The sequence below is a fragment of the Misgurnus anguillicaudatus genome, chromosome 9 (assembly GCF_027580225.2).
Source record: "Misgurnus anguillicaudatus chromosome 9, ASM2758022v2, whole genome shotgun sequence".
Classification (NCBI taxonomy): Eukaryota; Metazoa; Chordata; class Actinopteri; order Cypriniformes; family Cobitidae; genus Misgurnus; species Misgurnus anguillicaudatus.
The window spans coordinates 10,364,612-10,392,104 of record NC_073345.2 but is presented as its reverse complement, the minus strand read 5'-3'; the positions used below and the strand labels follow the sequence as shown (position 1 = coordinate 10,392,104).

Below are 27,493 nucleotides of genomic sequence, written 5' to 3'. Positions count from 1 at the left end.
TGCAGGATTTTTTTTGTTGCTGAGCTCTCAAGTGTGTTTTTTTTTTTAGTCAGAATGTACTAAATTGTTGTTCTGGCATCTACTAATGTTTCTCCTGTTTTTGAAACCATCACCCTGAACCGCATGATTTGGGTTCATATTTACAGCTTCCAAAACAAATGCCACACTTAAAATCAACTCCAGACCTTTAACATCCTTCATTTATAAGGAAATTATTTAACAACTAGAAAATATGTGTCCATAAAACCGCTTTTGAGTCAACTGGTCCATTACTTTTGGCCTCTTTAAAAATCCTTCAATTTGGATGTGAATACCCTGTAAGTAAAACTAGGGTGACCATACGTGCCATTCTTCCCGGAGCAATCCCGTCCAGGATTTTGTGTTCGTCTCCCGGAAGTCGTATTTGTCGACCGCATACGTCATAGAGGATTAGTATTATTATTACAGAAAAGCAACCGTTACATTTTAAGGTCTGAATGAAACTACGATTGTATATCTTATGTTTTTAACTGAATGGCGTATGCAATCAACAAATACGACTTCCGGAAGACGCACCGAAGTCCTGGACGGGATGTGTCCGGGAGGAATGGCACGTGTGGTCACCCTAGTAAAACTGAGAGTTTGCACTTTAATCCAACAATCATTATCTGACTGTTATTGGAATACATTTTTGTAAGCAGCTAAAATAACACAAAATGTGCCTCTGTCCCAATTTTTATGTAGCTGACTGTTCATAATTTGTCAAGAGGCCACAAAATATGAAGACGGTTTTAGCAACAACATAAACAAATGGCTTTTGTGGACTGAACACAACTTCCGTTAGACTTCCACATAGAATCAAAGAGTCCTTTTACAGGAGTTTATTTCTGATAACAAGGGATATAAATGACAAGTAAATTACCTTTGCTCATCTCTCATATCTACTATTACATTGAGCTAACGTTACTGTGTAAAATCATCAATGTTTTATTGCTTATGGTCTCCCCTCACCTTCTGCAAACCAAAACATTTCTTTTTTTGCCAAGGTATTTGTTTCAGAGATCAGTTTAGCCACTAGACCGATAAATAAATATAGCCCAGGACTTCACTTCGGCTCAGGCGTGTAACTACGACAACCTGCATGCGTCCGATAAAACCCTCTATAAAGTAATAGTTAAAAAAATAGCCAATAAAGACTTTAAAGAGACACTACACTTTTTTTGTAATACACATTTTTCAGTTCTTTTTTTAATTTTTAACATAATGGAATCCATTCAGCTGACCTCCGGGTCTGGCGCTAGCACTTTTAGCATAGCTTAGCATAATCCATTCAATCTGATTAGACCATTTAGCATCACGCTCAAAAATAACCAAAGTTAGTTTCAATATTTTTCCTATTTAAAACTTGACTCTTCTATAGTTACATCGTGTAAGACAGAAAATTAAAAGTCGCGTTTTCTAGGCTGATATGGCTAGGAACTATACTCTCATTCTGGCGTAATAATCAAGGACTTTGCTGCTGTAACATGGCTGCAGGAGGCGCAATGATATTACGCAGCACCTGAAAATAGTCCCCTTGGTTCAATAGCAGGGGACTATTTTCAGGTGCTGCGTAATATCATTGCGCAGATTTTAATCAGATTCAATGGATTATGCTAAGCTGTGCTAAAAGTGGTACCACCAGACCCGGAGATCAGCTAAATGGACTCCAAAATGGTAAAAATCAAATGTTTAAAGGCACACAAGGCAAGTCTGAGTATTATTTCTCTACTAGCGCCCCTAGTGTCTGGGAGTAAATGCGTTCTATATCTGAGACTATACGAGACTGAAGGACACCGGGTCGGATACAGCGAACTTGCAAGTGGGGTATTCTTCCTACAGACGGTAGGGGCGGGCGAGAGAGTCTTCATTCGTCATGTAATGAGTCATTTAACCATATACCGACTTACGAAGATGATTTATTAACATAAAAATGCTGCCTTGTGTCCCTTTAACTCGAGGGGAGCTGGAAAATTTGTATATTTAAAAAAAGTGGAGTGTCCCTTTGAATTCTAAAGGGGGTCACACACCGGACACGCAGCTCAGCGACGTGCCGTTCTAAAAAAAAATCGAACACATTGTTTTCTATGAGTATACGCACACCGGCGCCGACAGGTGGCGCCTGTCCGCGTCACCCAGCTGTGACTCAGGAAGTTGCTCAAATCCCTGTCGCGCCACTCACATAGTTTAACATTAAATAACATCATATTTGTCCCAAATCATTAACAATTAACATTGACTGCTAACGTATATTTTGCATTTTGAAGTAGACGCTATCTGACTAAGCTCGCGCTATTTAATGTGCACTTCCGGTGTACAAAACCTCCGAGTTGTCCTAGACGCGACTCGACGCAGCGCTGAGCTGTGCGTCCGGTGAGCGACCCCCTTAAAGAAGTGGTTCATTGAATCTGGATTGTGCTTATGGGTGATTCCTAAACATTATTGCATGACTGGAGCAACAAGAATACAACAGATTGTTTAAGAGAACACTGTTTAAGAAATACATTTAACATTTATATGGGTGAACCATACATTTAAAAAAAGAGAATATTTTAGCTGTAAAAACAAAACAATTAACATATCATTAATTATAAACTACAGTAGCCAGGCGACAGTTCTATTTGAATTTTACAGAGCTTTGCCTTCTCTTATGCTATCGTAAATACCCCCAGACTCAAAAATGCAAACAATTTCTTACTCTAAGGGGTTTTGTGTTGCGTTATCCAACATATGGACGGGAAGATGACATTACAATGATGTCATAAGAGAAAATTCCATAATGTTACAATGTAAAACGTTTCCAGCTGGACAGGACGACAGGACGTATGTCTTTTCTTGTTGGGTCAACTGTGCTGTAAAAAACAAGTGATTGGACTTTAGAATGAGGTTCACAGTTCACTTAAGTTAAACCACATTGAAGAGAATTGAAGCATGAGATAAAGATATGTGTGCATGTGGTCTGATGACCACACATGGGTTCACTTTTTAGACATCTGCATCAAGGTTTCATAGAGATTACGGTTTACCGAACATTTTAAGTGTAGAAACATTGATTATCATAAGAGACGACACCTTACGATGTGCCACTGTTTATTTTTAAGATGGTCTTCATGGTGAGAGACTTGAAAAACAAGTAAAACAGTTCACTCATTGTAATATTGGATCTGATTGTAGACATTTAAACATATCAATTTCACCTGTTTTACCAAATCAGGATTTCAGGATAAATTCATTGGACTTCACTGTAAAAAATTAGCTGTAAGTTACTGGCAAACAGCTGCGAGTAAAACTGTCATTTCTACATCATTTTTTTAACACTTTGATTAATGATCTTCTAACACTACGCTTCTTTTAAGTTTTTTTTAAGACACTGTTATGGTTGTGTTATTTTCAAACCTCTGAAACGCAGCCAGTCCAGCACACTGACTCATGTGATGAGGTCTTGACATGACGACATCATGCAACATAACTCAACTGACTTTACTCTAACATTGTTTTTAAAGCAGTGATGGTGTGATCATTGCAAAAAAAAAAGTTTTTTACAATGACGCTTATTCAACTACGACATCCACTTCAGATCTTTATAGTTTAGTCTGCATGTATGCACTGCATAAACACGATATGTCTAAACTATATGTGTCATGTGCTTCATTTAATACTGAAATATGATTGTTTCATACATGCAAGTCTATTTGACATCTTTTGTTTGACATGAATTTGGCCAGTCTTACTACTTCATAGTTGTATTTCTTGACGCATGCATTGCTGTCAAATCAAAAATGGAACAGACTGTACCTCATAAAAATCACAGTGTGTGTGTTTGCTCAGTCTAAATCAATCAAACAGTGTCCAGTCGGGTTCTCATACTATTCCTGTCACATGGTAAATACTGGACAGTATACTGTTAGTCTGTGATGATGTTAATGCTGCTTATAAACCAAAGGCAAAATAGTCAAAACACCGAGAAAAAAAGTGAAGACTCCAAAGTAACTTCAAATACATAAAGTACTGTTAAAAATAAAGATACTACCGATGTTCTTTATAGTAAATGGTAATGTCATAGAAGAACCATTTTTGGTTCCACAACAATGAACCGTTAATTTCTAAAAGGACCATTTCTTCCTTACCTTTTCATATTTTAAATAACCTTTTCAAGAGCATTTTGTGTAACAGAAAGGGTTTTTAGATTTTAAAGGTCTTGGAACCATACAAAAATGGTTCTTCTATGGCATCAGGTAGCACTTAAATTAAACTTTATTTTTAAAAGTGTAATTTTAGAACTTAAAGTGCAAGTCATATTTAGGCTGACGTTAAACAGATGAAGGGACAGATTTAATGAAAGGGGCAAATTAGTGTGAGAGCGCAATTCCAAAAAAGCACAGATGGGAGTGGAAATATATGCAGGTTAATTAATGGCACAAATTAAATAACACAGGCACAACAGCTGATTTCCATAATGACCAACGTAATCTACTAAGAGCAATGCAAATTAGTTCAGGGTTGCAAATAACCCGAGCTGATGATCCTCAGGTGCGGGTGATCTACTAACACCTGATGCGCTTGAGTTCAGCACCACGACATCGCAGCTGAAAATGCGGGGTGTGAAATCCCAGCTAACGAAGCCATAATACACTGCAAATAATTGGAGGATTATTTTCAAGAAGGTTTACAATAAGTTTTGAAATACCTGCTATTGTGTGAATTCTCCTAGCGACTCTTTTATTTCCTCCAGCAAATAAAAAATAACATGGCTTGGCAAACAGTTACGTGTTAAAAAAAATCATCTGCCTTGTATCATGCGCTCTCTGCTCTCTGTGATGCCTCTCCTATCTGCAACAATTGTAGCCATTTCAAGCCCTATTGATTTAAGACATGCTTTTTTGGAGTTATAATGGCGCAAATAAGTTAACACACACGCAAACATTAGTAAATCCCATTGCGTGAATCATCTTATAATCTCCTCCCATAAATTTTGCGTCTGAAAGTGAAACTCCTAGAAATGCATATGCGGTGTAGTGGATGGTGCTCTGACACATGGTGCAGATGCACTCTGGCGACGCGAGTTCGAATCCCTGCTCGAGGTCCTTTGCCAATCCCATACCCCTCTCTTCACCCTATACTTTATCTCCTTAATTACTGTCTATCCAATAAAGGCAAAAATGGCCCCCCAAAAAAATAACTAAAAGAAATGTATATGCAATAAGATTGGCTAAAAAAAACTAGATCATGCCTTTTAGCGGCAATTATCCACTGTATGTGGATAATTAGTGCAAGTCATATTTAGACTGACGTTAAACAGACTATGGGCCTAATTTAATTAAAGCGGCAAATAAGTGTGAGAGCGCAATCACAACAGTCATTATTGAACCCCAAAATGATGGTTTGCGCTGGCGCAAGCTGTTAGTAAATCTGGCCCTTAATGTTTTATTTAAAAATCTGGGAATTTGTATTAATTATTAAAGATTTTAAGTATTTAATTATTTTCATTATTATTATTATTATTATTATTATTATTAAGATAATGTGAGTCAAAATGTGGGTCAAAATGTGGGTTATCTTTTCACACTGCATACAAAATGTTGTGTCGAACATTCTGTGATTTTGTTTTTAGCAGTTATTAACTTTTAAACTTAATTTTTTATTAATTATTATTAACATATTGATTAATAAAATGAGGGTCTTCTTCCCTCACTGATGTTAAGTAGACTAAATGTTGTTTTAAAATACTGTGATTTTTTTTTAATTATTAGGATATTACATATTTAAATATTTTTTATAAACTATTATTAAGATATAAAAATTAAAAAAATGTTTTCCTTACAACACTGATGTTAAATAGACTAAAAGTTGTTGAAAATATTTTTTTACAAAGTATTAACTTTACATATTTGTTTTTATGAATAATAATTAAGATATTCATTAATAAAAAATGTGGGTCATTTTCCCACAACCACCCAGCTGTGCAAGGCAATCTCAACTTTTTTTTAAATAATCAGGGCCACCATATCTTTAGTGGGCCACCTTGGCGCTAAAATAAAATGGGAGTATTCTGGGTATGAATCAGTCATAAAACAGACCTGCGCAAGAGATACGGGCTGCGAAACATTAGCACCAGTGCCAGCTTATCTCAAAGGCCCCTGAAAGCCCATTCTCATACCCCTCCTCCATTCAAGCCAAGGCAATTTTCCTCAGCCTCGCTACACACGAGACACTGGAGAGTTCAATCGTGAAGCGTGCCGGCCCTTATATAGACAGCAGACGTTAGGTAAACCCAAGGTAGACGTTAGGTAAACTAAAAACGGGCACTTTTCAGTCATCAGCTTTTCATAACTGTGATACGCCTGTCTGTGTTGGCACACAGAGAGTCGAGCACTGGGCACACCGCTCCAAGATTGTATGCATATCTGTTTTATATGGACAAAGAGGTGGGTGAGATAACAATGTATTGTAATAAGCAGCCTGTTAAAGCACAATGAAAATGCAGGTACTTGTATGATACCAATTCTTATTCACTTGAGGTTTATCAATAGACAAAAGTTTCCAGATTTTCTCAGGTTTTTTTTGCAGTTCTTCGTACTGGCTATCAGGTTTGGATGGACATTTATCTCTTTTTTTCTGGTTCTTTTTATTCAATGTGTTTCATCACATAACTATGCTGCTCTTCCATTAAAGTGTCCATGTAAAATCATTTCAACCATGTTTTGTGAAAAGCAGACTTTCTGTCCAATTACGGGATTGAGTGCAGAGCGAAAACCTTTTTTCACTGTACTGCATATCAATGCTCATTATAAGAAACTAAATTAAACCAGAACACAACCCCTGAATTAAAGCTATAACTGCGTTAACAGAAAGTAAGCTTATCCATTTTACTCAGACTTCTTTAAACACACCGATAAACAAGAGCGTGCGACTTGTCTCGCAACGTTTATGCCTTTAAGCAGGTGTCCTTTAAAGACAAGTTTCCCGGGTGAAATAAGTGGGCCGCCATTAGCCTTTCACTCTGCCAACGACTTCCGTTTGTGTATGCCAAGCACTTCTGGTTAGCGTCTTTTGCTGTCTCTGGTTAGCGTGCAGAAAAAGTAAAATATGGATGGTGTTACACGCCGACACAGCTCCGGGACATATTGTGCTGTTTGCGGTTGCAACAACTCATGCCAAAAACAAAATCGCTAACCGGAAGTTCTTGGCAGAGTGAAAGGCTAATGGCGACCCGCCTATTTCATCCGGGAAACTTGTCTATAGATTACGTTATTGTTACTATATGTTGATCATCACCTTCAATCTACATTCCCCACTGTCAGATATTGAGATATAACCTTATTTCCAAGTATTTAAAACATGCCCCACACATACACACACACATATACTATCAAACCCATTTGAACACACACACTGGTGTTCACATGTACCTGGTTCAACATTCAATTCATGAAAGTGTCTATCAGTAGAAGAATGACCTAATGGTCTTCCTTGCCAACAGCCTGAAACACAACTAGTATAACACAGACTTTCTGGCAAAACTCCTTTAGACCAAACAAGGAGTGCTAGACAATCAGGTCTAAAACTCAGCGAGGGGTGGGGGGTGTGGTACCGTTCCAGAAAACCCCCTCGGTTTCTTTGCATAGTTTTGATGCAAACTGCCAGAATACATGCATATACAAGTATCCAACAGGCAGTTGCAAGCTATTATTATAACCGCCCGTGAGTGTAAGTGACCAGTCGTATGGTGAGATGTTTAGAGATGAATATAAATAATCTGAACTAAGCTCAATAATCTGAATAAGGACTTTTAAGGTAATTCATGTGACAAATGACTCCTGCTAGTTTCGCCATATCTTCTCATTCGGCCTAGGTGTTGAAGTTCGTTACAATTTATTGGTCCCTATTTAGTAGAGAAATACCCATCATGACAAAGTCTGTTCACATACTAAAGCCTCCATCCCAGAGGACACACTGGGCAGTAAGGATGTATTATTATTCCTAAAGTCCTGAGACTGAAGACATGGATGTGGCTGCAGAGTTTATTAAATTCGGTGTTGTCAACTTTTAATAATGTGCTCTAATGCACGCCCATTTCATGTTTTTCATCACTCACATGATTTCATTCCTCAAGGACCCATACTGATAACTGGAGCCTGGCCAAGGGACCTTAAACCTCCGAGGTGGGATTCTCTTCCTCCATGAATGAGTGAATGATGGTTCTGCTCCTTAAATGTTACTTACTCCCCCGTAGGCAGGACAGGAAAATATCACATGAAAACCTTATCTGATGTGATTTGTGTCTGCTTTTGATTGAAGAAAGAAATGTTGGACTCCAAGAGAATATCTGGCAGGCGACATTTCTCTTGGTGAGGTAGAATGGTACGTTTTCTCATTTTTCTCTCTCTCTCTCTCTCTCTCTCTCTCTCTGTCCCTGAATATCTTTCTCTGTTTTGTGGCCAAGGCTTTGACTCGTGTTGGCAGAAGTGAACTCACCAGTCATTTGGGGGAGATTAGGGGTGGGGTCTGAATATACATAATGTACTGTACAAGACCCAAGTGTGTTGGTTTCCCTAATTACGTAGTGTTTCTTCAACCTAACTTTCTTTTTTTTAATACCTCATACTGACCCCCCTTACACCAACCCAAACACCCACCCACCCCTTATCCTTCTTGTTCAAGACATGGGTGTGCAATGATTTGCATTTGGGGGATAAAACCCTCAGTTTAGGAGTGGAGAGGGGTATTAGGAAGCAGAATGGTTGGGAGAAAGGTACTTCTGCTTTTCCAAGGATTTCTTCTGCTGGTCTTGTGTAGACCCTCCCTTCAAGGAGGTAAGCCGTCTTCAAACTTCTATTTTGGGTTTTTCTATCTTATTGCATTACAGGTGTACTGCAGCCATGGCAACAACAGCATCCCACATTCACACTGTTGAATCCATGACTACAGTTAAAATGGTTTTGCATTGGGTTGTCTGTATTCTCTATGTTGTGGAGAGAGATATAGGGTGAAAAATTTGAGCAAGTTATATTAAAAGTGCTGCATTAAACTAAGGGAATGCTGGAGTTTTTTGAAATTTTTGAAACCTGAACTTCTGGTCAATAGACAACATTTACAAAATGTACTGAGGTAAAGCAACAAGGTAACTATTAGGTATTTGAACAGGTGTAAGCACATAATCATACATACTGGTACACAATAACAAATGGTTTATCGTAACCATTGTTAATGTGACTGTTTGAGCGTATGTTAATAGACATTGCAACTTGTTTCCCACATGTCGTGTTTTATTTAGGAAAAGGAACAGCCTAAAACAATGTTCTAGTCCAGATCATTACATCATACAATAACAACCTCAAAGCTTTTCCCAATGGGATCATAGAAGAGAGGACTTTTGCTTTATAATTTAGAGCTCTTGGACAAGTTCAAGAATGTTATTGTCCATGTGATTCAATTCTATTTTGTGTTTCCCAATCCCTTTAAATCTTAACCATTCCTGTGATTCAGGAAAGAGAACACGCAAACACGACCTCATGTGGAAACGTATTCAGTGTTGTTTAAGGGTTCACATGAAAGTGTGTGAGATTAGTTATAAGCCCCTGGGTATGTGGCATCAGTACTGAGTAAAAGACTGAATTGTCTTCATGAACTGGTAATGTGTTGCAGGAGGGAGGTACTAATATGCACCATCAGGCATAACAACTTAAAAAAAAATATGGGATTGCAGCACAAAACTAAAATCATGTTCACAGTTTTGCTTGAGAGCAGGTTTTACAGTTTGCATGTGTGTATCTGTTTCAAATTACTTATCATAAAATGTCATCCTGTTTCACATGCTATCTTTTGTATTCTCTCAATATCTTGGCAATCTCCTGTGAAATTATCTTTATGCTTTTCCTATTAGTTAAAATGTTTTAGTTAGTAGTAAAGCACACACATTATCACAACTAAAGTACAGTGATGTGACTGTAAAGTATGGTTGCCCATACTCAAAATGTGTTCTCTAAATTTAACCCATCCCAGTGAGTAGTGAACACATACATTGAAAAACATACATCTGGAGCAGTTAGCAGCTATCACTGCAGCGCCCAGGGAGCAATTAGGAAAACTTACCCTGATCAAGGGCACATCAGTTGCAACCTTCCATCCACGAGGCTCAAACCGGCAACCTTTGGGTTAAAAGCCCAACTCTCTAACCATTAGGCCATGACTGTCCAAACAGGCATCTTTATAACCTTGTCTGGCATCAGACTTGAACAATTATCACTAAAAATTATTAATACAAAAAATTATTTCAGGAGTTTTCCTGCCAGCTGGTGGAGGGGGCGGACCTGGAGCTGGATTAGGTGCTGGTGTTGGGCCAGGAGCTGGTCCAGGAGGTGTTGGGCCTGGATTTGGTCCTGGTGCTGGTTTTGGAACAGGGCCAGGAACTGGAATCAGACCTGGATCCGGTGGGTATTTATGGTATTCTTTCAAAATAACTATTTAGAGTATAATAAATATCTATAGAATGCCAGTGTGTTGATTGTCCTGTCTGGTGCCTTAGGGTAAAGATACATGGGATAAATATAGGAGCGTTTTTTTACTTATGTACACAGTTTGCTAACATTACAAATGCATAATGTACAATGTGCTATAGATAAGATCGCATTGGCTTGGTCAGATTACAATAGTTATACTGAGTACATAACATATAGGTCCATTGATAAATATTGTAAGACTCAATCGTTATAATTTTTAAAAGCATGAGTTGGTGGAATTCCTGGTTTGACACCAGGAAAGACAGGAGGTAAGTACTGTTCCTACAATGTTTGTCATTAACTTTAGTTTAAATTGAAGTATGCATTATAACTTGTCTGCAGATATTAAACATTTATGTTTGTACTTTACTTATCTAATTTGTGACAGGCTTTGGAGGTGGTGGTGTAGGTCCTGGCGGACTGGGTGTTGGAGGAATTGGCCCTGGAGGTTCAGGGGGAGTTGGGCCTGGTGGTTTTGGTACTGGACCTGGTGGTTTTGGTACTGGGCCTGGTGGTTATGGTACTGGTCCTGGACAAGGAGGTGGAGGGCTGGGTACAGGAGGACTTGGTGCTGGTGGATTAGGCACTGGAGGCCTTGGATCAGGTGGATGCAATTTTATTCACTGTTTTAGTGTACCATAAACCATTGATGCAGGGTCTAAAGAAACATATTTTAGAACACAAACAATAAGTGATAGGAAGCGGCACATTATCAAGAGAGGAAAATGAATTACTCCTATAATACCAAATGTGATCTTTTTTCACAGGGCAATTTGTCAAGCCACCTAAAACAGGTATGTTTTAGAAGCATGTTAAAATTCTTGATTAATATTATTATTATTAAAGACTGTCCATAGAACAAATATACATTGAACAAGTAGATTATATAAGCAGTATGGTACTTTTTTTGCAAATGTCCAAATTAGATCTATACAAGGCCAATAAAGGCAGGCTAAATGTTAATTTGCCATATTACAGGAGGTTATGGAGGTCTATCAGGCGTTGGACCAGGAGGCATTGGACCAGGAGGCGTTGGACCTGGTGGCGTTGGACCTGGTGGCGTTGGACCTGGTGGCGTTAGACCTGGTGGCTTTGGACCTGGTGGCATAGGACCTGGTGGTGTAGGACCAGGAGGCTTTGGACCTGGTGGCATAGGACCTGGTTTCGGAACTGCTGGCCTTGGTAATATCTGATATAAAGTAATTTACTAATTACTGTAGCATTCACAGTGCAAACCATGGTTTATGAAAAACATGGCAAAAAATGTTCTTAATCCAAACAACTTTTTTTTACATTTTTAAAAAATGTTGCATTTGTCTTTAGGTGCTGGTGGCAAGCCTCCCAAACCAGGTGAGCTAAAAACATCAATAATCATAAAATGTTTTCCATATAATTGCAAATTTGCATAGTGACCAACTGCACACATTAAGTAAATGACATTTTGCTGTAAATAAGGTTGACATCAGTTTTGCTTTAACCCACAGGATATGGGGGTCAAGGTATTCCTATCACTCTTGGAACTGGAGGTGTTGGGGGTGTTGGAGGCCTTGGACTCAGGCCAGGTGGTACTGGCACCGGAGGCTTTGTACCTGGTGGGCTACTAAACAAACATATTTGGAAGAAACTTCCAGAATTCTTCCTAATAATTTGTATTCAGTCTTAATTATACTAAAGCAGGATCTATTTGATGGGTTAGGGTGCAAAATGCAATCAATAAATTGTTTTCTTGTTCTGGTAAGGTGGTGCAGGTCTAGGCACTGGTTTGGGTTCTGGTGGGTTAAGCCCTGCTGGTGTGGGGACTGGTGTTGGAGGCTATGGCCCTGGTGGAGTCGGGCCAGGAGGAGTAGGAAGAGGTAAGAAATACAACTAAACTAAATTTCAGTATCTATATTTAATTACTTTCTAAAAGTAATCCTAAATACAGTACATTAGGTTTTGCTTAACAAATTTATTTTTTCTTGCTTTAGGTGTGGGTGGAAAGCCCCCCAAAATAGGTTAGTACTTGAAATGTGTTAACCTTGCAGATTTAAACATCAGTTAAGTGTTTGATTGCTTTAGTGTTCCTATATATAAATATTAAAAACTATTTTGTGGATTATTGAAGGTGGTTATGGCCCAGGAGGGGTTGGACCTGGTGGCGTTGGACCTGGTGGCGTTGGACCTGGTGGCGTTGGACCTGGTGGCTTTGGACCTGGTGGCTTTGGGCCTGGTGGCGTTGGACCGGGTGGCGTTGGACCAGGTGGTGTTGGACCTGGTAAAGCTTTTTTAATTTTAAATGCCTTTTTACTGTCTTTCTGTTATGTGTTTCTTTGCTTACCTGAGTATGTATCAACATTCATAAATTCTTCCCTGTAACAGGAGCAGGAGGCAGAAAACCTGGGATACCAGGTAGGATTAAAAAGTATTCTAATTTTTTTCTGTCGAGTAGACATTCTGTGTAAATGATCACAATCTTCATTAGTTATAAATGTTGTCAATTTAATAGATCCTTAATTTTAGTAGCTATTATTCTTTGCACTAAGGCACAAAATATGTTGCATTCTAGATTATCCTTAAATAATGTTTATGATTGTTCATTAAGATTAATCTGTGCCAAAGACTTGGTTTAAAAAAAGATAATGATAATGTTTATTACATATTCAGGAACTCTGTGGTCATGTTTATGGCCATTTTGTTAGTATACATCAGGGGTCACCAATCCTGGTCCTGGAGGGCCGGTGTCTCTGCAGAGTTTAGCTCCAACCCTAATCAAACACACGTGAAGCACCTTAATTATTTAAAACTCTGCAGAGACACCAGCCCTCCAGGACCAGGATTGGTGACCACTGCTATACATATTTACCATGGAAAGCAGAGTACACAGAGAAACTTAAAAAAACTTGAGAAAGCAGTGTATTGTCAAACGTTTAGGATATGGTGGGCCTGGGGGTTTTGGGCCAGGATTTGGTGGGACTGGATTTGGACCAGGTGGTGCAGGAGTTGGTCCAGGTGGGGCAGGACTTGGACCAAGTGGTGCAGGAGTTGGTCCAGGTGGGGCAGGATTTGGACCAAGTGGTGCAGGAGTTGGTCCAGGTGGGGCAGGATTTGGACCAAGTGGTGCAGGAGTTGGTCCAGGTGGGGCAGGATTTGGACCAAGTGGGGCAGGAGTTGGACCTGGAGGCACTGGAACTGGGCTTGGTGGAACAGGTGTTGGACCAGGTGGAGGTAGGGTAACTTTGTTAATAAAATGATTATTATAATCAATAGTTTATAACCTTTAAATCCTTTAATGATCCTAGCACCATTTCTCCCTCAAACTGGAATACCGGGTCCTGGAACTGGGGTAGGAACTGGGGGCAAAGTCGGAAAGCCTGGAAAGGCACCAGTACCAGGTAACTTGTGTAGATAGAACAGCTTTAACGAACCTTTGATAAGTAAGCACTGATTTTGTATTTTCTCTATTTGCAATCCTTCAACAAGGCATTGGGATACCTGGGCTATACCAAGGAGGTATGGTTCCTGAACAAGGTGGGTAAATATTTCGTATTTTTGTATTTTTCAACCTTAATTAAGAAGTTTAGGTGTTCTTAGATTTATTTGCACCTATCATCAGCACTTAATTTTTGTTTTTATTTAAAGGTTTTGGTGGTAGAGGTGTTTTGCCAGGTGTAGCTACTGGATCTCAAACTGGTCAGGTTATGTTAACCACTGGTAAATGCATTTATTCATCCAGCAATCAAATTGAATTCTTTCTTTAATTTTTACAGGTCAGGTTGGTCAAGATGTATATGGAGCCAACGGTAAGATATAAAGTAATTAAAAGAACAACTCGCTATGAAAAGTATGCTTGTCTACCATAATAAGCGAACTTTTTTTAACTGTCTTTTGTCATGAAGGAGTCCGTGGAGGCTTTGGTCAACAATTACCAGGCGTGTTCCGGGGATATCCACTCATATCACCAAAGTCTGGAGGTATCAACAAACATCTATTAAAGCTCCTATAACACACTCTGTTTTTGCATATCTGGTGTTAATCTTGAGTACTTAGTAGTCTCCAAAAGAGTCTTTATCAGATTTATAAAAGAACGATCAGCTCTAGCAATTGTTTCTAGAAAAGCACGAAAACATTTGTGAGGAGGAGTCAAGAGCTGCGGGAGGAGCGAGTCACACACTGAATACAACACTGGATAACTTATGATTCACTACATGTTTGTGTCATTTACATTACATGCACTTACGTGACAATTTCCATCATAACACAGAATTCTTACTTACCGCCTGCAGCTCATGACCCGGTTGGGACTTTTCAACGAAATCAAGGGTTAAACAAACACACACAAAACTCTGCTGGTACCCTGGATAAACAAACTATATCCATTGTTTCCATAAGGCTGGCTTACTTCTGCTTACATCCAAAAACACACTTCTTCTTTCTTGCCATTGTTAAGTCTTGATATAAAACAAAGCTGTCCCTTGTGACTTCTAGCATTCTTGGTTCTCGCTTTCCCACTGATTGATGTGTGGGCGTGCTTTTCCAGGGGAAGTGCCCATAAAAAATTATTTATAAGGTCTACCCATGCTATGAAAGATATACCCATGTTCGAAAGAAAAACAGAAATACTCTCACACTTCCAACTGCTTTTTGACACTTTGCCTATGTTTAGCATTGACGAATTATAAACTGTGTTAACAAGTGAAATAGCAGTTATGGTACAGCTAATAAATGTAGCTAAACCACTTATTGTTTCAAAAGAGAATTACTTTTAAAAGATGGTGTGTTAATGGAATTTTTTATTTCTACCTTATTCAAGGTGCTGCAAAGTCTCAGGCCAAAGCTGCCAAGTATGGTATGCCATACAGAATTTAAAGTCTATATGAGCAGAATACTTTTACCATTTAACAGTTTTTAAGAACAGGTTTTGACAATTTGACTTTGTCATTTTGCTTTCCAGGTGCTGGTGGTGTGTCTGGACTAGGTGGTGGACTTGGAACTGGAGGTGTACCTGGTGCTGGTGGCGTACCTGGTGCTGGCGGCATACCTGGAGTAGGTGGTGTACCTGGTGCTGGTGGCGTACCTGGTGCTGGCGGCGTACCTGGACTAGGTGGCTTTCCAGGTGCAGGTAGCTTTCCAGGTGCAGGTGGTGTTCCAGGTGCAGGTGGCGTTCCAGGTGCAGGTGGTGTTTCAGGCTCTGGCTTCATTCCTGGAGCTGGCGGCGCCTATCCTGGTGGTAAATATTCGAATAATATGATTTGGATTCTTGGATTATTAAATAAAAATCATGTAAACTTCTTCTAATATCCATGTTTTCTCTGTCACCAGGAGCTGCGGCAAAAGCTCGTAAATATGGTAAGAAAACCTCGAGATCCAAGCTAAACGCCACATAATTGGCTGCCAACTAAACAACCCTAGCAATTAGTTTTTCTACTGAAAAATCTACTTTTCTAAATTCTAATTTTGTGTTGTTTATTTTTCAGCTTCAGGGATAGGAACTGGAGCTGGGGGACTTCCTGGTTCTGGTTTAGGAATGGGTGGTCTTGGAGCTGGAGGACTTCCTGGTTCTGGAGTGGGTGGGTTTGGAGCTGGAGGACTTCCTGGTTCTGGAGTGGGTGGGTTTGGAGCTGGAGGACTTCCTGGTTCTGGAGTGGGTGGTGTTGGAGCTGGAGGACTTCCTGGTTCTGGAGTGGGTGGTCTTAGTGGACCCTTCGGTTCTGGTTTAGGAACTGGTGGTCTTGGGTCTGGGCCTGGAGTTAGTCCTGAAGGTAGACAGTGTAAATGTATTATTTAAAATTTTATATTGTCATTAACAACATAGTAATGTCTACAATGTGTTTATGTTTCAGGATATGCTGCGGCAAAAGCCAGAAAATATGGTAAAACTTCCTACATTTAGCATTTTACAATAAGATATATGTTGGTGTGCATAAATGTAAATGCTGTGAATGTTATGTATTCAGCATAAATGTAAATACCAGTGTATCTAGAAACAGTGGTTGAGGAGCCCTGTCCTACTTTACCTGTCCTGTAGAGTAAATTGATAGAAATCATATACACTGACAAACACAAAATTGAACAATATATAGGTCAAATTAGATAAATGTACCCATAATTTGTCTTCTGAGCTCCATCTTGAAAGTATTGATCATTTATTTCAGTCATAGAATAGAATATAAGCATATTTCTTTTGCAGCTCAGCTTGGTGGGGCTTTAGGTACTGGAGGCCTACAAGGTGGAGGTGGACTTGGGACTGGTGCACAACCTGGAGGTGGACTTGGTGGGTTTCCTGGTGGAGTGGCTGGGGGACTTCCTGGTGGTGGAGTTGGAGGACTGCCTGGCTTTGGATATCTACAGTCATATTTATCATGTGAAATGTATAATTGATTTTTGAGTTTTTAATATTAAATACTCTAATGCATTGCAGGATATGGACCAGGAGCTGGTGTGGGACCAGGAGCTGGTGTGGGACCAGGTGCTGGTGTGGGACCAGGTGCTGGTGTGGGACCCGGTGCTGGTGTGGGACCCAGTGGAGCAGGTTTTGGACCTGGACAAGGAGTCTTTCCAGGTGCTGGCTATGGACCTGGAGGTAAATTGGTGTGCCCACTGATTAATAAAGCAATTCTAAATAGTTGTGCAAGAACAAGCTATTGGAAAGCTGAGCAAATTGGTGCTATTATAGTAGCCTTTATCTATAGTTCCAGACTTCTAGAGGGTATATTTTATGACCATTCACATTGCTGATACGACACTGTTATCCTTTTGCACAGTTGAAAATAGAAACATGCTCTGGCTATATGTCTCATATACTCATGTATGGGGTAGCTGTCAAATTCCTCAGTCATCTTTCAAGTCATTACAGAAGCTGTTTAACTTCAGGGACATGAATTAATTTTCAAGCAGGTGAAAGACATAGGTGAAGATTTTGAAGCCCATGCTCAGATATTCTTGTCCTCTTGTGACATAAATAGTTGTCATTGTAGTAAAAGGTAGAAAGTGATGTAAGATTAAGAGCTTGTTCCAGCAGAAGCACAGGTGGGGTTATAAGGCTAAGAAGCGGCCTGACAAATAAATACTGGTCTTAGCTACAAGTCTACAAGTTTCATAACAAACATGAATTATACATTGCTAAAAAAGCAATGCAACATCACTGTGCTAATTCTGACTTTTTAAATTCTAGGATATGCTGGGGCCAAAGCTCGCAAATATGGTAGGGAAAGTTGAAATATTCTTTGACTAAATTTAGAGTCCATGTAGAAATATACCACAAATTACACTTTATCCATACATTTCATAATCAAAAAGGTGTTCCTGGTGGAGCTGGTGGAACCGGATTGCCTGGAGGGTTAGGAGGAGCACTTGGTGCTGGAACAGGTGTTGGAGGAACTGGACCTGGAGGAGCACCAGCTGGTGGTTACGGACCAGGAGGGGCACCAGTCAGTGGTTACGGACCAGGAGGGGCACCAGTCAGTGGTTACGGACCAGGAGGGGCACCAGTCAGTGGTTACGGACCAGGAGGGGCACCAGTCAGTGGTTATGGACCAGGAGGAGCACCAGTTAGTGGTTATGGACCAGGAGGGGCACCAGTCAGTGGTTATGGACCAGGAGGTGTGCCTGCTGGAGGATATGGACCTGGCTCTGGAGGCATGCTGACATTACATTATATATGCTGTTTAGGTGTTGTATGTTCTTTTTTCACCGCTAAATTGCATTAATTTTCTTTCATCTGACTTTAAATGCAGCATATCCAGGTGGACCCAAGGCCCTAAAATATGGTAGGATATTTTAAAGCATGTAGTAAATCAACACAATTATAAGTGGTCAGTTTTTAAGTTATTTCAAAATCACTGTGTAGGAGCTGGTGGGGGTGCAGGTGCTCCAGGAATTGGTCTGCAGGGTAGGGTGGGAACAGGACCCGCTGGAGGAGTTGGAGCAGGAGCAGGGCCAGCTGGTGGTTATGGTGCTGTTGGAACAGGAGGTGGGCTTGTACCTGGCTATGGAACAGGTGCTGGAGGTAATTTAAAAGTCTGTAACAGTTACAGTAGTTTACAAAGGTATAACAAGAACTTCATACATATTTGAAGAACTTCAAAAATCAACTAGTTCTCTGTTTCAGTTCTGCCTGGAGGCATTGGCACTGTATATGGGGGGTATGGAGGTGAAGATTTAAACATTTTCTTAGACTTGAAAATGATAACTAAACAGTTTAGTTTTAAAATGTTTGATGAAACTGCTGTTTTGTCATCTTTCAATCTAAAGGTTATGGAGGTGGACAAAAACCACCTAAATATGGTAAACAATTTATCTTTAATACTTCAAAGACTATAATAAAGTATATTTAGACTAAGGTCATGTATGTGTTTTAAAAAGGACAACCCGGGGCTGGAAGTATTTCAGGAGTGTTAGTACCAGGAACAGGTGGAACTGGGGCCACAGGCGCTGGAATTAGACCTGGAACTGGTGGGTATTTGGTTAGCCTACTGGTAAAACAGGACAAAACTGCAGTCAACTAAACTAAACAGTTTCAGGGACCAAGCCAAAAATGTTTTTTGAATTTTAAATCCAGGTAGTGTGCCTGGAGGAACACCTATTCCAGTCAGTCCAGCATCTACCAGCACAAATCAATCTAAAGCTGGAGTTGATGGCGGTAATGCAGTTCATTTGGAATGTCCTTAATAACAATATGCTTGGGTGTAGTATCCATAACAGTGTCATAACTATGAGTCTTAACTGTCATCAGTGATTAGCAGCCCTGATGGTGGAACCAGTGGTCCAGGTGAGTTATTCTTGCTTTAGCACGACATATACAATTCTTTAGAAAAGTGTCATGATGAAATAGAGTTTGTATAACTTTTTCCCATAATAACTTTATATATATGTACTTTCATTCCCAAATTGTAATTGCAATATTTTGTTGAACATGCAGGTGGAACAAAAGCTCCCAAGACTGGTAAGAACACTTGGTCACTTTTCTTTTAATGCAATCCATACAGGTAGTTAACAGTGGGAAAAATAATCAATAGTCAAATACGAACCTAAAAAATGGTCCTGTGTAAAGATGTGCTTAGATTATCAATTTGTAGGCCAACACAGAAGGAAAATTCATAATTCAAAATGCTAGTTAATTGTCATTTTGATATTTTGAGAAAATTAGCAGGTGTTTTCACCTTTTAGCTGTTAGTTTATTATCATTTTAACTTCACAGAATCTGGAGGATCAATAGAAGGATCAGGTGGGTCTGTTGAAGGTGGTCCGGGTGAAGGTATGCATTTAATCAAAAACCTTCACCCTTTCTGTTCCTCTTTGGTGGAATGAGCTGCCGACCTTCACCCAATCTGCTGAGACCACAGCTCTCCTGCAAACACCTGACTGATCCACAACCATAAACAAAACCACTACTATATCTCATCTTAAAAAAAATAACTTCTGCTCTAGCTTGTGTACTAATCCTGCTCGTACTCTAAACTTGGCACTTTAGGTGTCTCCTAAATATAAATACATAGAAATTAGCAACATAGAAATTAGTTTACTGCCTAATGTTAACCGAATGAGTCCAAAGTGGTCAAATTCTGGGATTTGATTGGTATTTACTGGCGTTGTATTTTTTCTGTTTTGGTTTGTCATTGAAGGTGTTACTGGTGGGCAGACTGAAATTGATTTATTTGAAGGAGTTAATGGGACAGGATCACCCATTTCAGGTACACCTTTCATCTGTTGGATTTTGTCTGTAACTCACATTTAATATACTGATTATGGTGATAAATGATTTAAACACAATCTCTGGCCAACTGCACCATTTATTGAGTCACTGGCTGCGTCCGAAACCACCTACTTCCATACTATATAGTAGTAGGCGAGACGAGTATGTCCAAATTCATAGTATTTGAATAACAGTAGGCGGAAGTACCCAGATGGCCTACTACTTTTAGAAAGATCCTGAAGAGTTCATTTAATGGACACTTTGCTATCCCCAGGAGAGGAGTTATCCAAATAGGAACAGGCGTTGTTTTATTAAAAAATTCCCAAAAGCCGTAAGGCTGCTCTATGCAAACGCAAATACATTGTGTTTAAATTGCACTGGTTTAGCGTCATTACAGTAACGACTACCTTGTTGTTATGACAATGTATGTCAGATGTAGTGCATCTGAATTAATTCAAATGATTCATATTCATACTATATAGTACTGTTTTTACGGTCAATGAGTACTACATCTAATTCAGTACCTACTGTCACAGTATGCTATTTCGGACGCAGCCACAGTGTAAACATCACAGACCGCTAAAGTATCATGTTTATAATTTGTTGTACACAGAAAGAAATTTGTGTAGGCTCGAAATTATTAATGAGAGCTTATAGTTTTCAAACTTTTCAAAAGGTGTTTTGCTAAAATGTATGAAACGAATTACCAAATGTTTATATTTTACTTTCAGATAGAACTGCTCCAGGTTTGTAATTACTTCTAATTTATGTTTTATTATTGATGGTTAGTGAAAAAATGTTTTAAGTTAACTGAAAACACAACCTTACCTTTACAGGTGGAACAGGAGCACCAAAACTAGAAGGTAAGATATGACTTCAACTTAAAAAAATAATAATATAAAGACAAACACATGGTCACTAAACTGAATATAATTTTCTGAACGTCTGTTGTTGGAACAGGAGTTATTTTTATAAACATATAAAGATATTTATTTTCATTATTTGACTCGCCTTCATCGTGTTTAAGTCACAGGCCAGCGCTAATGTTGCAGCTCCCTCTAGCGGTGCAGGAGTCTCTTACATGCGGATGTAGTTGCTACTAAGCAGTATATTAAAACATTATTTTGGATTTGGTAATTATTAAGCTTGTGCGAACTAAATTTACACTTACGTCAAAAGAATTGTAACTTTTATCAGGTAAGAGTAGCCTATGGGAATTGGTATTGGTCATAGCAGATAACAATTCACTTCCGGTCAATAACTGTCAAGTTCAAGTGGCATTTAGCCTACTGTACTGTCATTCGGGTATATGTGGAGACATAATAAAAGAACGTATTGTTTGGTCTTATGATGCTATGGATAACTTTCAAATACTAATTCTAATCTTAAGACTAACGTTTAAATCTATATCTAAATTAATTAACATAAATACATGCTCCTTAGGAGTTGATGTTAGTGGAACCCTACCACGAGTGACACCATTAACACCACCAGGTACTCCATACCCTTTACGCTTAACGAATCTATAAAGTAAATAAACTTAACCTGGTTGGTTATGTGTTCTATTTTATTTCGTCTGTTGTAGGCACTGCAACTTCTAGAGGTGATGTCATAGCTGGACGTGGAGATACACCAGGCACTATTGACGGAGGACCAGGCAGTGTGAGCGGTGGTCCAGGTGGGGTCAGTGGTGGACCAGGAGGAATTTCCACTGGTCCAGGAGGAGTTGCCGGAGGTCCTGGAGGAGTTGCCGGAGTTAAACCTCCTAAAGCTTATTTACCATTAAAATATTGACTCAAATGACAAAAATGTCCTCACTTAATTTATTTGCATTTCACTCTGTGAAATTAATCTTGAGCGTGTTCAGTTAAACCATTTAAATGTTTGTATTTCATTTTGAAACATGTTTCTTGTAATAGCTTATGGAACAGGAGCTCTTGGTGTTGGAGGCGTTGGTCCAGGTGGAGTAGGAGGAGCTGGACTTCTGCCTGGAGGTGGTGCTCCGTTATCAGGAGGTGCTGGTCTGTTTCCAGGAGGTGCCGGTCCACTATCAGGAGGTGGTGGTTTGTTACCAGGAGGCGGTGGTCTGCTAGCTGGGGGTGCAGGCGCTGGAGCACAGAAACCAGGCAAAAGTACGAAAATCAAAACTTAACATTAATTTAATTGCACAGTGCTTGATACTTTTAAACATAAAATGGCTTTAATTAAGCATGTGCTATGTAAATGTCCTCTTTATACTTTAGGTTATGGTGGATTTGGAGGTTTAGGACCTGGTGGAATCCAGCCAGGCACTGGTAGGCTACATTTGTTTTTTTGTTGTTTTACACACTAGCATTGAAAATATTGGTTTTGTTGTGCTAAACTTTATCGTATTATGGTTTGCAGGCATTAGGTTTCCAAGTGGGGCTGCAGTGGGCCTCAAACAAGGAAAAGGTAGGCCTATCAGTAAACTTTCTTTTTATTTCATTTACAGTCTGCAATTAGACATTTAGAAGGTGCTTTTATTCAATATGACAAACATAATTTCACTATTGCTTTTGGTGAAAGCTTACGGAGGAGCAGGCCCACTTGGTGGGCTTGGAGGCCCAGGCGGATATGGAGCAGGACCTGGCTATGGTGCTGGCCAGGGTGGTTATGGTGGTGGACAAGCTGGTCCTGGTGAGAAGTGTTGCTTGATTAGTTTTCATACATTTACACTTTGTTTCCCTTTTTTTATATAATGACTAAATGAGATCCATTGGAAAGGAATTTTGCGAACGCACAACTATGTTTTAAATTAGTTTTTTAAGCTCGGCTTTGTTTTGGTCCTGACACACTTAAACCACCCAAAAGTATCTAAGCTAAAATTGTAACAAATAAAATACCTAAACATTTGTTGGTTATGCAAAACTAATAATCACACACCTTATCAGGCTATGGAGGAGCTGGACAATTTGGTGGGGCTGGAAGAGGTCCTGGAGGAGTTGGTGCTGGTCAAGGAGTAGGACCAGGAGGAGTTGGAGGACAAGGTTGGATATCATGTATCTTAATTTAAACTCGGCAAATAATGCTGAAATCTTTTAAATGTTAATACATGCATTAGGTACACATTTTTGGGAGGTCATAAGTTGTTGATATAAATGTTTTGTTGTGCAGGTGCCAGATATCCAGGTGCAGGCATGGGAGCTGGGAAAACAGGTAGTTATTTAGTGAAATATCAGTATACTGTATTTATGAGACATGATAATTTCCCATCAATAGACCTACAGTATTAATTATTCTTGAATTCTGGTAGAAAAAGATGCTAAATATGTGCAGAATTGTTTTCGAAGAGAAGATAAATTATGAATTGGGTTAATCTGAAAATATCTAACAACCATTAGATTAAAAGAGTCCTGAAATTATTTGGTATTATATAATGCTGTTGATATCATTTGACATATTGTTTATATTGTAGGTTATGGAGGTCTAGGTGGAGCAGGAGGTGTGGGAGGTTTTGGAGGAGCGGGTGGAGTCCCAGGTGGCCTAGGAGGAGTGGGTGGGGTCCAAGGAGGTTTAGGAGGAGGTCCTGGAAGCCCCTTAGGAACTGGAGGTAAATAATTTTAAAGGGGACATTTCACAAGATTTTTTCAGGATGTAAAATAAATCTATGGTGTCCCGGAGAACATATGTGAAGTTCTACCTAAAAATACCTTATAGATTATTTATTTATAACATGTTAAAATTGCCACATTGTAGGTGTAAGCAAAAATGTGCCGTTTTGGGTGTGTCCTTTAAAATGCAAATGTGCTGATATTTGCACTAAATGGCAGTGCCGTGGTTGGATAGTTCAGATTAAGGGGCAGTATTATCCCCTTTTGACATCACAAGGGGAGACAAATATTTATTGACCTATTTTTCACATGCTTGCAGAGAATGGTTTACCAAAACTAAGTTACTGGGTTGATCTTTTTCACATTTTCTAAGTTGATACAAGCACTTGGGACCCAAAAACAGCAAAGTCAGATTTTCATGATATGTCCCCTTTAAATAAGGATTTAAGTGTTGTCTAAAACTATGATGGTTTTGATGTTTCATGTTGTTTGCAATACAAATAATATATTTTGTACATAATATATTACATAATTATGTAGTACACAGTATTGTATATTGTAATGTGGCTATACTTAATGTAAGAATTACATTAAATAATGTTGATATTGATTTTTTATAAGGTCTCAGGTACCCAGCTGGGGCAGGGACAGGGAAACCTGGTAAACCAGGCAAACCAGGTAATTAAATGTACTCTGTATTATGTATGATTTTGTCCAAAAATAACTATAATAACTATATCAGATGGACAAATTATATTAACTTTTCTTTGCATTTTTTGCATTTTTGTAAAGGTTATGGCACAGGTGCTTTGGGTGGTCAAGGCTATCAACCAGGTCAGTCATTACATCATTCTTCAATCCTCCTCTTTTGCAGAAACACCTTTTGTTTTGATTTCTTATATAAAATGTTTTGAATGATCCAACATCTGCATATTAAGTTACAGAGGATCTGTATATCTTGCAGGTGGTGCTGGGCCTGGATACGGTACTGGTGTAGGTCCCGGTGGTGCTGGGCCTGGATATGGTACTGGTGTAGGTCCCGGTGGTGCTGGGCCTGGATACGGTACTGGTGTAGGTCCCGGTGGTGCTGGGCCTGGATACGGTACTGGTGTAGGTCCCGGTGGTGCTGGGCCTGGATACGGTACTGGCGTAGGTCCTGGTGGTGCTGGGCCTGGATACGGTACTGGTGTAGGTCCCGGTGGTGCTGGGCCTGGATACGGTACTGGTGTAGGTCCCGGTGGTGCTGGGCCTGGATACGGTACTGGCGTAGGTCCCGGTGGTGCATATCAACAACAATATCCAGGTAAAATGCAAACTGAAGTGGTGTATGAATAAATGTTGGTTGGTTGAGTGACATTTCTTTGTCTGAGTGCATTACATCAGTCACTATCTTTTTGGTTTAGCATGATGACTGAAAGTGTTTTAATTATCTAATGTAGGATTTGGTGGTGGTGCTGGTGGACCTGGAAGTGGCCAAATGAAATCTAAACAAGGTAAGATACTAATACAGTAAACCAGTAAAATGAAATGTAAAAAAAACTAGTACTCATCAACAGTTGGCATACGCCCATCCGCTATCCACAGACCACATTGGTTTCTGGTGGTTTTGTGTGTTTACTGCATTTGTGTCTGTTTTTTTTTCTAGCGAAAGCAGCCAAATACGCAGCACTTCAAGGCTTTCTAGGTGCAGGAGGCTCCAGAGGTACTTGAGCAAATATAAATGGTCTCAATTTTTATCTTTTATTTGATGCATGATTCAAAAGCCTGTAAGGAAATCCAACTATTATGCATAAAGAGTCAGCACATTGCTATTAATTGGTGCATATTGGTACCTCAATAGTAAATATCTGTACCTAAATAATACATATTAGGATATTTTCAAAGGGTATCATCCAAGTGACAGCCACCTTTATATGGCTACAGATTGCTGGCATGCCTTTTTTGTGGTGGTGATGGTGACATAGCTATGTGTTTCCTGCAGGTGGTGCAGGATGCCCAGGCAAATACTGCGGATTGAAGAGGAAGTGAGATACCAGCAGTGAGAAATGACCTCATGATCAACAAGCGGTGCTACTGCCTAATCTCAAATGCACTTTTTTACAGTTAAAATGTAATGACGGTGCGTGATAGAGACTTTGAAAATACAATGACTTTTAAACGGTGCGAACTGAACAGGTGTCGTGAACCTCTTTGCACTGTGTAAGATCTCTTTGCTTTAAAAACTGCATTTCCTTAACAAAAAAAGCTTTTAAATATCTATGTGTATTTTTTAAATTGGCCATGCCAGCATGTTCAAGCAGACCACACGGCTGCAGTTACGCCCATTCCTCTTTTACGGCCTTCTCAGTTTCTCATTCACACTTACTGTAAGTAGCTGAACATCCAGACACATGACGTCTAGGGACGTGCCGCTGCTATTTCAGGATGAACCGTGACAGTGAAGGCAGCAGTGTCGTAGGCTATTATGTAATTCCCTCTAGTGCTGTACAGTATGGGGAGTCTCCTCTCTTTATAATACTTAGTAACACATTGTTTGTTTGTATTATTGTAACAATTATTAAATTAAAATATGTTTTTAAGGATATCTATGCATTTAACCTAAATAGTTTTGGGGTTTGTAAGGGATACATGTTGTGGTCAAGTGCAACTATTCAAATGTGATCTGTATGTATGATCATGGAAATTCATCTAGTCGACTGTCTTGCAAGTTTATTTGTTTCACCATTGAGCTTCAGTTGGGTGCACTTGTTACTTAAAATTTTGTGAACTCCATCCAGTTTACAGATTTTTTGTATGACTTGATTTTGATTGGGCCTTTTAGGCATCAAATGTTTTTAAAATAAATTGTGTAAAACCAAATCTTGTTTTTGTTTTCATCTGTTTTACTATATGCATGCATGCATCCACTCATACTGTCAGACATAATGCTCAAAATACACTCACCTAAAGGATTATTAGGAACACCTGTTCAATTTCTCATTAATGCAATCATCTAATCAACCAATCACATGGCAGTTGCTTCAATGCATTTAGGGGTGTGGTCGTGGTCAAGACAATCTCCTGAACTCCAAACTGAATGTCAGAATAGGAAAGAAAGGTGATTTAAGGAATTGTTGGTGCCAGACGGGCTGGTCTGAGTATTTCACAATCTGCTCAGTCACTGGGATTTTCACGCACAACCATTTCTAGGGTTTACAAAGAATGGTGTGAAAGGGAAGAACATACAGTATGCGGCAGTCCTGTGGGCGTAAATGCCTTGTTGATGCTAGTGGTCAATGGGCCGACTGATTCAAGGTGATAGAAGAGCAACTTTGACTGAAATAACCACTCGTTACAACCGAGGTATGCAGCAAAGCATTTGTGAAGCCACAACACGCATAACCTTGAGGCGGATGGGCTACAACAGCAGAAGACCCCACCGCGTACCACTCATCTCCACTACAAATAGGAAAAAGACGTTACAATTTGCACGAGCTCACCAAAATTGGACAGTTGAAGACTTGAAAATATTGCCTGGTTTGATGAGTCTCGATATTTGTTGAGACATTCAGATGGTAGAGTCAGAATTTGTTGTAAACAGAATGAGAACATGGATCCATCATGCCTTGTTACCACTGTGCAGGCTGATGGTGTAATGGTGTGGGGGATTGGCACACTTAAGGCCCCTTAGTGCCAATTGGGCATCGTCTAAACTCCATGGCCTACCTGAGCATTGTTTCTGACCATGTCCATCC

General features: G+C 39.5%; 1 protein-coding gene across 1 annotated transcript; it reads left to right on the top strand.

Moving 5' to 3' along the window:
- The first annotated feature begins 8,577 nt into the window (after positions 1–8,577).
- On the top strand, positions 8,578–26,618 carry elnb (elastin b). The gene is made up of 54 exons (XM_073871118.1): positions 8,578–8,831; positions 10,296–10,449; positions 10,746–10,786; positions 10,906–11,121; positions 11,285–11,311; positions 11,496–11,699; positions 11,841–11,867; positions 12,002–12,109; positions 12,257–12,370; positions 12,485–12,511; positions 12,622–12,771; positions 12,876–12,905; positions 13,428–13,721; positions 13,796–13,888; positions 13,977–14,024; positions 14,136–14,191; positions 14,269–14,296; positions 14,393–14,467; positions 15,307–15,342; positions 15,448–15,723; positions 15,816–15,842; positions 15,971–16,255; positions 16,337–16,366; positions 16,684–16,838; positions 16,920–17,076; positions 17,668–17,697; positions 17,793–18,131; positions 18,230–18,262; positions 18,343–18,501; positions 18,604–18,645; positions 18,747–18,779; positions 18,858–18,947; positions 19,054–19,134; positions 19,228–19,263; positions 19,414–19,437; positions 19,693–19,749; positions 20,117–20,185; positions 20,919–20,933; positions 21,024–21,050; positions 21,631–21,681; positions 21,773–21,963; positions 22,112–22,319; positions 22,431–22,481; positions 22,573–22,620; positions 22,735–22,845; positions 23,100–23,195; positions 23,323–23,364; positions 23,624–23,758; positions 24,381–24,437; positions 24,552–24,593; positions 24,724–25,062; positions 25,199–25,252; positions 25,405–25,461; positions 25,741–26,618. The coding sequence occupies exons 1-54, from the start codon at positions 8,756–8,758 to the stop codon at positions 25,785–25,787; spliced, it is 5,298 nt and encodes a 1,765-aa protein (XP_073727219.1). The 5' UTR covers positions 8,578–8,755; the 3' UTR covers positions 25,788–26,618.
- Positions 26,619–27,493: the final 875 nt, after the last annotated feature.